General features: G+C 38.3%; 1 protein-coding gene across 1 annotated transcript in view; it reads left to right on the top strand.

The window, feature by feature from the left end:
* The window catches only part of ASPG (asparaginase), an 87,313-nt gene extending 78,113 nt beyond the window's left edge, over window positions 1-9,200 (top strand). Inside the window, exons 14-16 of the mRNA XM_083353122.1 lie at window positions 4,799-4,898; window positions 6,239-6,300; window positions 8,972-9,200. Coding sequence (XP_083209248.1) covers window positions 4,799-4,898; window positions 6,239-6,295 — 157 coding nt within the window. The 3' untranslated portion in view covers window positions 6,296-6,300; window positions 8,972-9,200. The remainder of the gene's footprint in view (window positions 1-4,798; window positions 4,899-6,238; window positions 6,301-8,971) is intronic.
* The last annotated feature ends 3,941 nt before the right edge of the window (window positions 9,201-13,141 follow it).

Raw genomic sequence — 13,141 nt, 5'->3', positions numbered from 1 at the left:
TAAACAAAGTCCATCAAGCTTGAGAGTAAAATAAAATAATCCTCTTCATCTCTTCATCCTTCCCTCCTGTACTGCTCTGCCTGCTCTTTTCCTTTCATAGTCTCTCCTTCAAGCAGGGATGGTCGCAGACGCCTGGCTCTGCTCCATAAAGTCCGGAGCAGAGACGCTAGCCAGCTGGGAGCAGCCCAGGCTACGGGGGAGTTCAATCCTTCAGCCGCCCGAGCTCCGAGCTCAGGCGGCCCTGGAGAACTCTACCCCTACCTGGGAGCTCACCCCCTCCTCTTCTCCCGAGGAGGGGGCTTCAAATTCGCCCGAACAGCTGATCGGCGCTGTTTCGGGCGAAAAATCACACAGCTGAGCCGCGGGCAGCCCGGTAAGGCTGTCTCCGGCGCCGCGGAGCCACCGGAAGTCCTAGGGCCTCAGCATCTTTGTGTTGACCAGAACTGGATGAAATATTCCAAACGTGGACTTATTAGTGCAATATAGAGTGGTACTATAACTTCTTGTGATCTTGATGCTATACCTTTGGTGATGCAGCCTAGGACTGCATTGGCTGTTTTGGCAGCTACAGCAACACTGCTGGCTTATACTTATGTGGTCATCTACTAAAACACCAAGAATCCTCTGACAGGTACTACTGTTGAGTCAGGTATTGTCAATTCTGTATTGTACTGTATAGTCCTGGAAAGCTGTAAACATAATTACTAATAATTTATACTGGGCTCTGACCTGAATAGAGTGCCAGTGAAGAATCCTATATTGCACTAAGGCACGAGAATAACATGGAAGAGTCAAGATATCCCAAGCAATATTGTTAAGAACGAAGATCAGGGAGAGATAGAGGGATTGAGAAAAACTGCCAGATTACCACAGTAATCTAAGCATGAAGCAATGCCAATGATATCCAAAGAATATGGACAACAACAACCTACCTGTTCCAGCAGTCCGGCCTGGCCTGATAGCTCTTGGGGTTTCATTTGTTTTTTACTATTGTTTAACTGTATACCTACCTTGCTCTGTACACCGTCCCGAGTCCCTCGGGAGAAGGGCGGTATATAAAAACAAACAAACAAACAAACAAATAAATAAATAAATAAATAAACAGTCCCTAATGGTCAAGTGTGCCTGATACTGCCGTAGAGCCAAAGGGACTAAAACTGATATAAGACACCGAGACTTGGCCATTCAGAATGTTGTGAGAAACTGCTGGTTTATTTGTAGCCTGCTTAAAATTCTTAGGGCTATAGTTTGAAAAAAAATATTAGAAGGCAAATGAAGAACAGATTGTAAGAGGACATTCTGTCAAGGACTTTTGACAAATAAGGAAGCCGAGACATTGGCTGGTAACTTTAACATAAAAGTGATCCAAGGGATTTACAGGAATGGATGAAGAAAGGCAGTACAGTACAGAGTTCGGAAAACTATTGGTGGTTAAGGACCAGTTAACCAGTTGAGAAATACAGAACTTGAAAATGGATTCTAGGATAAAAAGAGAAAGGGGAAAAATCATCAGAAGAAATAGTATAAAAGAGACTCCCTCCTTGTTTTGTGAAAGATCATCCTCCAAAGGTGCTTTTTTCACGAGGCAATTCCCCACCATCCAATCAGAGCTGAAGAAGAATCTTGGATGAGAAGCGAAACGTCTTCAAAGAAAAACAAGAAAGTCCAGTTGCCTGTGAAAAAAGCACCTTTGGGGCAACCATGATTGACTGACTGAGAATCTCCATAGACATCCTCCTCCAAAATATAGTAGTGGCCAAAATTGTGGAAACCTTTTGGGGAAAGTGTATTTTTGAGGTTTAATGGCTAATAACACCACTTTTTTGGAGTTGTACCATAAAATTATATATCAATGGAAAGATAATTTAATCAAGAATGTAATGCAACAAAGTTTGTTCAATTATCTGTACTGTATTCTATGAAAAGTGATAGCCAAATAACCAGAAAAAGGAAGCACAACTTGCTTAGGTTGATATCAGGTAGCTTTCCTTCATCTGATTGTAGCCAATGAGCATGAGTGTTTAGACAGCCAATCAGGTGTCATCTTGTTTTGGCAATGAGCCAATCAGATCACAGTAGGATTCAGTTATTGATGTCATGTATTGGAGCTGAGAGGAGGACATTTGTCAGTGTGTTATGTGATCGCTATCAAGTTGGTTGGGTTTAATTAAAGTAATGGTGCAAAGAGTTGACTGGTTGCCCAGAAAGTGATGTAAAATAAATTAAATGAACAAGGCTTACAGTTATAAAGAAATTAGAAGAAAAACTGGTGGAAACTTAACCAAAGGTGGCATGCCTTGTAAACCGCCCTGAGTCCTTCGGGAAAGGGAGGTATATAAATCTAAATAAATAAATAAATAAATAAATAAATAAATAAATAAATAAATAAATAAATTTCTACTGTACACTTTTCCCAAAGGGTTTCCACAATTTTGGCCACTACTGTAAGGATAATACAAAGGCAGAAGTTGTAGAAGAAAATAGACAAGAGGGTGGATGAAAGCTAACAGAGGAAAAAAAAATACCTGAGACCCCCAGTAGAAAGAAAACAATAGGGAGGCACCATCTCCCCAGATTCAGTGGATGATATGCTGATGAATGAAAAGTGAAGGAAAAGTGAAGGACTGGTGAGAACTTCTGTCCTGGATTAGATTGTAGCTTGAAGTGCTAAGAGTCTGCTTTGCCTCTTGCTTTGTGTTCATTGGAATTTGCTTCCATGCATCTTTGCACAGGATTGGTGCTTCAGACCTCTTGTAAGATCCAGCTTCTACAATATTATATTAGTTGCGTCTTTCAAAAGAGCATTCCAAGCTACTGCATGAAACTAGAACTCCAACCTACTACCACATCTCTGCCCGTTGAATGTTGACTGAAGGAAAGATCCCACGATGTTTGTAGAAAATACATTGTTTAAAACAAAAAGAAATTGTACTTTTAGAGTGGTTATGGGTAACCACTCTAAATTCTTATTTTATTTGACCCAGGATAGATATGTGGTATGTTAAACTCCATCAAGGGTTTAGCTGAACTGGCTAGGGGACAGGGCTTCTCTTGTCCTCCAGAATCTCTTGCCTTAGGTGGCTGCTTCACTCTGCCTAATAATAGGAGCAGCCCTTAAGTGAGGTGTAGCACGTAAGGCACCTTACATGTCCGGCCTGCCTGCTCTTTTGCAACACCTCCTTAGCCTCTAGTTTGGAAACTTGAGGAGGCAAGTGTCTTTCAGGAGACTGGAGATTATATGACTGTTTTTAATATTAAATAATAACATATCTGACAGCTTTGTTCTCATATTGAATTTTGAAGCAAAAACATGAAATATGAAGCAACCTCAGTGCAGGATATCCCCTTTAAACTATATTTTATGGGATAGCTGTGATGTTGTGAAATATGAAACTGCCTGTGCCTCTTTCCCTTTGGTCATGGGCACACCTTCTGGGTGAAACCAGCCTGTCGAAAACTTCTTCCCAAACGCCCTTGTTAATTTATGCAGCTGATTCATCAAGCAGCATTGCTTGTTCAGCTATTTGGGCTTTTGTAATCTTGTCTTCCTTTTTCTGGCATCTTTTCCAAGCCTTTTGTTTCTCACTCTTTTAAGAAATGTGTTGTTCTCCAAAAAAAATTGTAGGCATTAATTTTAATATTTTGAGGAATAGGGTTCCATATTTGGGCATATCTGGATGGCCACTAGATAGCTGCCAAGGGGGTAGGTCTATGGAAATAACTCTTTGTTGCCCTCTAGTGATGGTCCAGATTTTTTAAAGCTCAAATATTATAGCCTTAACAGGGTACAGGGAACAAGGATATTTTGGCCCTATTATCATATCGCACAAGAGGGATAAGCATGAATAGTAAAATATGTGAGTGAAGGGCCCAACTGATGCAATCACAAGAAACTATTGCTAAAATCCATCCAGGAGTGAAGTATTTTAGGTTTATGCTTCCTTTGAAGATAATAATGTTCCTCCTCAGAAGGAAAAAAATTGCCATGTCATATTTAAATACATTCTTACCCATTACCCAATTCTTTATTAGGACTAGCATTATTAAGCAAAGTACAGAAAAGGGTTTCACTGGAGAAAGCAATCATGTTTGTTTGGAAGGATGAGCAGTAAAAGAAAGCCAGGCTGTCAAAGAACACGATGGGTGGGCATTATCAAAGCTGACACCAGCCAGAGCAAAGAAATAGTTCAAGATTGGAAGATGTGAGGAGACCTGGCCCATAGAACGGCCAAGAGGTGGACTTGATTAAATGGATAACATCATCATTATCATCACCATAGAAAAGGAGTAAGACATAGTAAGCCAAAGAAATTAAACTCATATACTCAAAAGGTAAAGATAATTTATGCTAACCTTATTCACTGCCCCTCTCCATTCCCTTTTATCCTAGTAAAGCATCCAGGCTTCCACCATGTCTACTCTGGGGACTAAGGCAAGAATGGCTAGGAGTACCTGAATCTGGGATGAATCTGGTTATTGATGATTATAATATTATAATCACTGATTGTACCTTTTATTTTTGATATTATTTTAATATATTTATTGATTAGTGTATTGTCATTTATTGAACTTTATGGTCATAAGCTGATTAGAGACTGACATAAAAATGAATTAGCATAAAAGCATTTGTAATAAGTAAAATTAAAAAAATACTTTAATTAGAAATACAGAAAACAAATATATGGCAGAAATGAAAAGTGAACTATCGTTCTATAAAATCTTGGGTTTGTGTATATTTGTAAAGTAAGCTGCACTTTTCTGAACTTAGAATATTTAGAATAGTATTTTTTTTTTGCAGTCTTGCTTTTCATGGAGATCTTGATGGTCTGCTGGCATGGCATTTAGCTGGGGTAGATCTGAATCAAACTGGTTATGATGGAAACACTCCAGCTAACGTGGTAAGAAAGACTGTGTATCGTATTCAGATTTCAGTTCTAGATGCAGGGAATATTGCAAGGTCAGGCTCAAAGCCTATTAAGAGGCTTTTTCAGAAGTTTTAATGGGGAATCACATTGAGGGAGATTTTGCAAGACCAACTGTATACACATTACATCTGTTCCGCATAGTTAACTCTCATGGGCAACGGGCGAATTCAGTTTAATAGTGCTGCCTCCAAATAAAGAGAAGTAGCTGGGCCAGCAAGTAAGAATTACATTGCTCAAATGGGTAATTGCCACAAATTTTATGCAAATACCTATACAATTTCAGTGTATTTCTCTGTATGTGTGTAGTGTAGTGCATGCGTGTAGAGGGAAAGAACTGCTGTCTAGCCATAGCGTTAATGCAATTAATGGAATTAACACTTCTAATTAAGTGTGTTTAGTATATATAGCTTATTTATCAATTTTTCATGTGTTTCTTGCCAGCTCAGCTGAAAGAGGCTTCTTGCCCATTACTTAAAAATAGCATATTATGTAATAAAGTCTCAGAAGAAATAAACAGCTATAAAAATGAATAGAAAATCAGATTATCAAGAAAAATAAAACCACTCACTTTTTTTTCTTTCAAACAATGGGTATCTTTCAAGCAGTTCTTGACTCTTGGATAAGCAGTATAATTTTAAACTTTAGAAAGACTGATCCTATCTTTCTAAAGTTTCAAGAATGTGAAATTGTTCTTGGTAAGGTATTAAGTATTGAAGAATTTTGGAGCAGAGCCTTGACTGGACAGTAAAACAGGATAATGCTTATAGGAACATATTGTAATATGGGGGAGGCCTGGTGGTTCAGTGGTTAGAATGCAGTATAGCAGGCAAACTCTGCCCATAGCCTGAAGTTTGATCCTGACAGGGCTCAAAGTTGACTGAGCCTTCCGTCCCTCCCAGGTTGGTAAAATGAGGGTCCAGATTGTTGGGGGCAATATGCTGACATTGTAAACCACCCAGAGAGTGCTGTAAAGCACTATGGGGCAGTATATAAGTCTGAGTGTTATTGCCATTGCTATGTGTATGGAAGATATACTGTATATATCCATTTTGCACCAAGGTGCTTCTGAGTGGAAAGGATTAGCTAGTGACATCACCATTGCCTTGGGGACACCCAGTTGTGGGTTCCTTTCATGTCCCCAGCAGGAGCTGGAGTAAAGGAGAAGAGCTCAACCCCGCCCCATGGCAGCTCTTGGTCTTGAACCCAGGCTTGCTAACCTTCTGCCCAAAGTTCCAAACCTTTTAGCCATTGTGCTCCTTAGTATATGTAAATGTGTTGGTGCTTACTGGCATTGCAATCTTTTTTTCTAATAGGCCAAGGCTGCAGGGCATGCAAAAGTCATCGAGTTTTTCAATAAGTTGACATCCTGAATGTGGTAAGTTTTTTTTAAAAAATGAGCATTCATCGTTGTACCTCATTTGGTCATGCAGCACAATGTGGAAAATGGGATGAGCGAGGTCATGGTCCTCTGGCTTGAGTTTGTCATTTTGCCACTGATTTTTACAGTAACCATCAGCAAATATACTTGTTTCTCTGCTTGAAGAGTGATTTGAATGCAAAACTGGCTGAAAGTTGAGGCACGTGAACCAGCAGAATGTTTTAGGCATCTTTCAGTTTCAGTAACAAATGTAATATAAATACAACTCATAGTACATTATTTGGCTAACCTGCAAGCGCTTCATAGTTTCAATTACAGACATGTGCATAAATGAATTAATAGCAACTAGTTTGTTTCTCAGTCTTGCCTTTCTCAAATCTTCAGGCTTTGTTTAATTACTTCCAAACGTTTCATATAACTTTCTACTTTTATCTGTACTTTACTTTTTCCTCCTGTTTCACAGCCCATCTCTAGAAAGGACATTTATGTTTGCATTGAACTCCATGAGGACACTTTCAGACTAGTCTTATTGCTCTGAGATATTATCCTTTATATCTTCACAAATTAAAGGACTGAAAAAAATCAAAGTCATGAGACAAAGTATTTATAAGAACAGTTGATTTTTAGTTGAGCAGTAGGATCTTCAAAGATTCCAGGATTTATTTCTTTGTAATAAATAGGATTTATTTCTTTGTAATAAATAGCTCAGAAATCATTGGTATCTGTGGTCAATTTATAAGCAGAATAAACTTTTGAGTAAGAACAGATTCCTAAATTAAGTAGCCAGGATTTAACTCTATAGATGCACCACATATTTGCAGTTTCTTTTATACAAGCACACACTTTTTCTATTCTTCATTCCCAAATCCCATGTGAAATTGCTGCTTTTTAACTTTTTTCCCAACCAAAGATCACAAGACTCTCTCTCTCCCTCCCCTCTGAATTGAATTGAATTGAATTTATTATATCTCTCTGTCCCATCCATCCATCCATCCATCCATCCATCCATCCATCCATCGGTTTCTAAATCAATAATAATAATAATAATAATAATAATAATAATAATAATAATAATAATAATAATAAAGTTGTAAAGGACCTTGGAGGTCATCTAGTCCAACCCCCTGCTCAGGCAGGAAACCCTATACCATTTCAGACAAATGGCTGTCCAGTCTCTTCTTAAAAACTTCCAGTGTTGGAGCTCAAATTTGTATGCTCCAGATTTGCTGGCACTAGAGCTATTGGAATTGACTGTGTTGGGTGGGAGTTCTGTACGTTGCATTCTTCAAACAATAATGGGTGGGAAAAACTATTCCTGAGCATTATCTGGAAACAGACAATTTGGGGATAGCGTGGGGGTTTAAAACATTTTGGAATAATCTAGTTTGCTTTCTTATATCAAGGATTAGTCTCCTTCTTGAAACAGACTTTGGGATACTTCTTTTTTCTTTTTCTTTTCTTTTTTCTGTACAAAATAATACAAGTAGTTTCTTTCCCATTTGCAGCTCTGGATCCTAGTATAGCATATGTATTGTCCCAGTTGGCCAAGATGGTCAGTTTGGAAATTATCAATTTCAGAGATGAGTTTCAGACAGGAGGTCCCTAGATTCAAATCAACTATACTCATCAGCTTTTTAGAAGGGCAACCATGGGCATCATGTTTGTTTTCCTAGGTATTAGTTAAACTTTCTAATAATGTACCCAAACAGATTTAAATTCTAAATAAAATGAAATGAACAGGGATTTTAAAAAGTGTATTGTGCTGGTACTCATGCTGTGGATCTTTGATTGGCTGAAACTCCCTCTTCAGGGCACACTTGCTGACAACTCTCTTTTTCTTTACAGCCATTTAACAAAGTCTGCAAAATACCCATTGGGGTTTCAGGTTATTAGAAAAATGGCTCCTTCCATAATGTGGAACAAGTTTCACATTGCTTCAGATGAAATGATGAAATGCTTTCTAATGTTCTCTGGATACGAAATAGTCTTCGAGCCCTCATGCACAGAGTCCCTAGCATATATGTTTGTACAGTGCAAGATATTATGTTGATATATACATAAATATCAGCATTTTAATAGCTGTCTATTCCAGCAACCAAATTGTCAGCAACATTTTTTACACTGGAATTATTTTGCACAGATATTTTGACAGCAGTTGTGAAATATGAAACAATCAAGGAAGGCTTTATGTATATATATAATTTCCATTGCTAAGCAGGGCAGTTGTTAATTGAGTTTTGCCCCATTTTACAAACTTTCTTGCCACAGTTGTAAAGCGAATCACTGCAATTGTTAAATGAATCATGTGCTCATTAAGCGAATCTGGCTTCTGCCATTGACGTTGCTTGTCAGAAGCTGACTGGGAAAATTGCAAATAGTGATCACCTGATCCTGGGACAGGGCAACTGTCAAAAATACATGCCAGTTGCTACGCACCTGAATTGTGATCACATGACTAAAAGGATTTGGCAACGGTTGTAAGTATGTCACTTTTTTCAGTCATTAAATGTATGGTTGTAAATCAAAGATTATCTGTAGCTACTTTTAGGTGGATATTAAGGTTAGGGAGGTGTTGTTTTATAGCAATACTCAAGGCAACTAACCTTCTCTCTCTCCCTCTCTCTTGTCATTTTTTAAAAAAAACCCCTGTTTTTTGTTTTTTGTTTAGATACATGATGTTCCTTGATGACTGTGAGGAAGAAAGGCACTGTTCATGCAAACTCTGCTACAATGGAATGCTTATAATGTTTAGGATTAACTTAGAATGGAAATTTATTTTTTATATCTGTCCTTTTTTAAAACAAACAAACAAACAAACAAACAAACAAACATATCCTTATTAAAAGAAATATAATGCCTATAATGTACCATAGATCCAATCTGTAGTCCCATAGTAGCCTGTCAGATTGCATTTTGCTTTCAGGAAGTAATGAATCAAACTGTAGTACCCACTGTTAAAACTAGGGCTTGAAACCTTTGCTGCTGCTGCTGCTGCTCTTCAATTTTGATTACTGCAATATACAGGGCTATTGTTCCCATAATCCCTAGTCGCCATGGGCAGTATTGGCTGGGAATGATGGGAGGACACCAGACTCAGAGGGGCTATTCTGCACTCAGAGCAATGCTCCTTGCCACTGAGATCTCTTGAGCTCTTTGCTGCAATTCAGTGATAGTATGGATAAAATAAAATTTAGAATTACTTAAAGTGCATAACTCCACCTTTAGCATTCTAAGAAACAACAGGATCAAGTATTTGCCATTGCATTAGAAGCTGAATAGTAGATTTCCCAACAAATAACCTTTTTGATATGTGAACTGAAGATGGCTGCCAAGAGGACTGGAATTTCTGTAAAGATCACCTAGAAATAATGGGGAAAGATATAAGCAAGTCTGGAAAAACTCAGAGGTTTTAACAAAGAGGGGGAAAAATGGTGGTGGTGGCGGGAGGGGAGAGAGGGGAATTTAACTTCATTCAGGTCCCAGGTGAGTAAGAACTGAGAACATCCTCACTACCCATGAAACATTTGGAAAAAAAGTTGAAAAACTGGTTGGTTATGAAATGGCCTATCTTGGAAAAAAAAAAAGATCTGTCTATCTGGAATGCAGCACAAGAAATCTCATACTGTGGGTGAGGATATTCTGTGGCGTTTTGTGGCATGTTCAGTTTGATTCATGTAAAGCAAATCTTAGCATAAATTTAGAGATTTCTACAGCAGGAGATGAGGGGAAACCCAGATAATTCAGAAATCAAAAGTATATCAGAATGTTAAGCAGATGAGTAAATTTGCAAGTTTCTATAGGTAGTGAAGTGAAAATTAATCAGCCTTCTAGAGAATCTGTTATGGTGGTGTAACTACCTATATGAATTTGAAAACAACGTAATAAATTTTTGGTAAAATTTCTCATGTTTCTCAAGTAATTTAATTTAATTTAATTTATTAATATTTCTATACCGCCCTACTCCCTGAGGACTCAGGGCGGTGTACAGGGCAAGAATAATACACAGAAATGTACAAAAATTAAAAGATAATTAAATACATGCCCGATTAAAATACAGTTAATACATAATAAAAACCCAATAAAAATGATAAAAAACCCCACCAATCCCCCTCATGCCAGGCCGGCTTGCTCAAACAAGTATGTTTTCAGATCGCGGCGAAAGGAGCGCAGATCGGGCGCCGTCCGGAGCTCAACCGGTAACTGGTTCCATAGCTCCGGGGCGCCCACAGAGAAGGATCTCCCCCTGGGGGCCACAAGACGGCATTTTCTGACCGGTGGCACCCTGAGGAGGCCCTCTCTGTGGGAACGCACAGGGCGCAGGGAGCTTGATGCCGGCAGCAGATGTTCCCTGAGGTACTCCGGCCCCATGCCATGAAGTAAGCATTGCATGTTCCTGTTTCAAATGCCTTAGTCTGTTAAGTACTTACAGGCCAAATACAGTAGAACTATGTGCTTATTACCTTTAAAATGTCCTGACTTGCTGCTATGGTGTTCAATAAAATATTTGGAAATTATTTGTTCAGCATGAAGTGTGTGTGTGTGTGTGTGTGTGTGTGTGATCTGAGACAATGTGGCATTTTACTTACAAGCAACCATAGCTGCCTGCAGCAGTGGCTTTTCACACTATTGATTTCATGCAACATACTCATCTGAATCTCTTGTTTTCCACTGAATAATCTGTTCAGTGCTTTGCAATTTTGGTGGCTTCTCACAAGATCACTCAATCCAAACAAAAGATATCAAGAAATAAACTTTTTTATTGGGCATTTGGAGATTTGAATAAGTAGACAGCAGAGGAGGATGTTAAAAGATACATTGTTAGAAACACTAACAATAACTCTGCATACTTTCAACCAAGAAAATACACTCAGACATGGTTTTTTTTCCTGGTGTTTTATCAATACAGGTTGGCTTTGAAATTTTCTTTAGAACTGACCTTACTACTCACTATCTAAATAGTAAAATGATGCTGCAAAGATTGTGATAACAAATAACAGTAACCAAAGTCTTGCTGTAATCTGGATTGACTACATGGTTTTACAGAGAAATCTACTCATATGCAAGAATCTAACAGACTTGATAATCCTGAATTTTATTTCACAGACTTGTTTTATCCTGAATAAGGCTTGGCTTTTTCCATGTTTTTGTCTGAACATACATTAAAGTCCTGCTTGCTCTTTGAGCTTGATTATTTCATTCCCTGACTAGGTAATATGATCAGTGCTAGTGAGTGTAGGGTTTGCTTCAAACAGCCTATTCAACCCTGTACAAACCTGAGCGACATACTAGTATACATTCTCTTCTATTGAACATACATTATAACTTATAGATTGAGCTCCAAATCATGCAAATAAACCAAGTTCAGGTGGGATATCAACTCTCTAATAACTTTAGTATCAAACCCCCCAAAGCCTGATCTGCTACATTTTCAACATCCATTAATTGGCTAGTCTTAGTCGAGAAAGTATGGCAAAGGCCAGATTGGTCTAGTTGTTAAGGCACCAGGCTAGCAAAGCGGGAAACCGTAAGTTCAAATCCTGTCTGTTATTATGAAGAAAATGAGGAGGAGGAAGATGTATTGGATATTCTTGCTGCTTTGAGTTATTTATTAAAAAATATTTTATATATAAAAATATGAATTATACATAATATACTCTACGTAGCAAATTATACAAATAAAATCTTAAGATAGTTTCAAAAGAAAGCCAAATGAGGTGTCTTTGAAGACACAATTTAAACTGTCCAGGACAGTGATGGTTTATAACTGAAAATAACAAAGTAAACAATATATGGGTGCAGTCTCAATTATTGAAAATTTGTGCATAATTTTGCTTGCATAAGGTAGTGCCTCACCTGTATTTCTCTTCTTAATATGTGTTTCTTGAACTATTATTCCACTTTCGTTTACTTGACACTCTCCAGATATTTTGGAGCTACAGCTCCCAATATTCTCTGCTAACATGGGGGTTATCATCTCAGCATATCTAAGGCCATCAAGTGAAGAAGGTAGTCTGGGAATTTAGCATGAAGAATCTCAAGTCATTTTTCTCTTACTCAGCCACTCTAATTGGCTGCTTTGTATAACTAATAGTAGCACCAGATGTAGAATATTTTTTTTTGCTAAACTGGAAAAAACTGGCTTGATAGAGTCATAGAATCATAGGACTGGGAAGGACCTTGGAGATCCAAGAAGAGATCGGAGTATTTCCTAATTCAGAAATGGGACACCTGGTGCCCATGACAGTCAATGTCTCACTAACAAATCCTCTGCCATCGCCTAAATTCCCTCTCCCATCTGACTTTTTAAATAGATTATTTTAATTAAAAATAAAATTAGGTGGAATCTGGCCATGCTGCAAACAAAGTGCCAACTTCTAGCGTGAACTTTATTTACAAGTACAATATACCTCTAGGTCTCTTATGCATTTTTAGAAAATAATAATAATAAAAAAGCTTTGATGGCTCCAGTCTAATGTTTTAAAAGGAAATCTGCCCACCTCAGAAAACAGCCAAATATACAGTAGGACAGAAAAGAGAACCTTCCAAGGGAAATAAGAGTGGATTGGGGTGTGACCTTGATTGTTTGCCTTTTGGAGAAAGAGTGTTTTGTCACTGTAACAATGACCCTGGCATTTTATAATTGGATAAGTTGCCCTTTGGTGGAGCACCCTCCAAATGCTCCCATAATCCAGATTTGACTATTGGCTAAAAGAGTTAAGTAATTCTATCACTAGAGGGATGCGGTGGCTCAGTAGGTTAGGACACTGAGCTTGTCGATCGGAAGGTCGGCAGTTTGGCGGGTCGAAGCCCGAGTGCCGCGTAACAGAGTGAGCGCCTG

The sequence above is a fragment of the Vipera ursinii genome (genome assembly GCF_947247035.1).
Source record: "Vipera ursinii genome assembly, chromosome: 1".
NCBI lineage: Eukaryota > Metazoa > Chordata > Lepidosauria > Squamata > Viperidae > Vipera > Vipera ursinii.
Note: the sequence above shows the minus strand (reverse complement) of the source record. Positions and strands in the feature narration are given on the sequence as shown.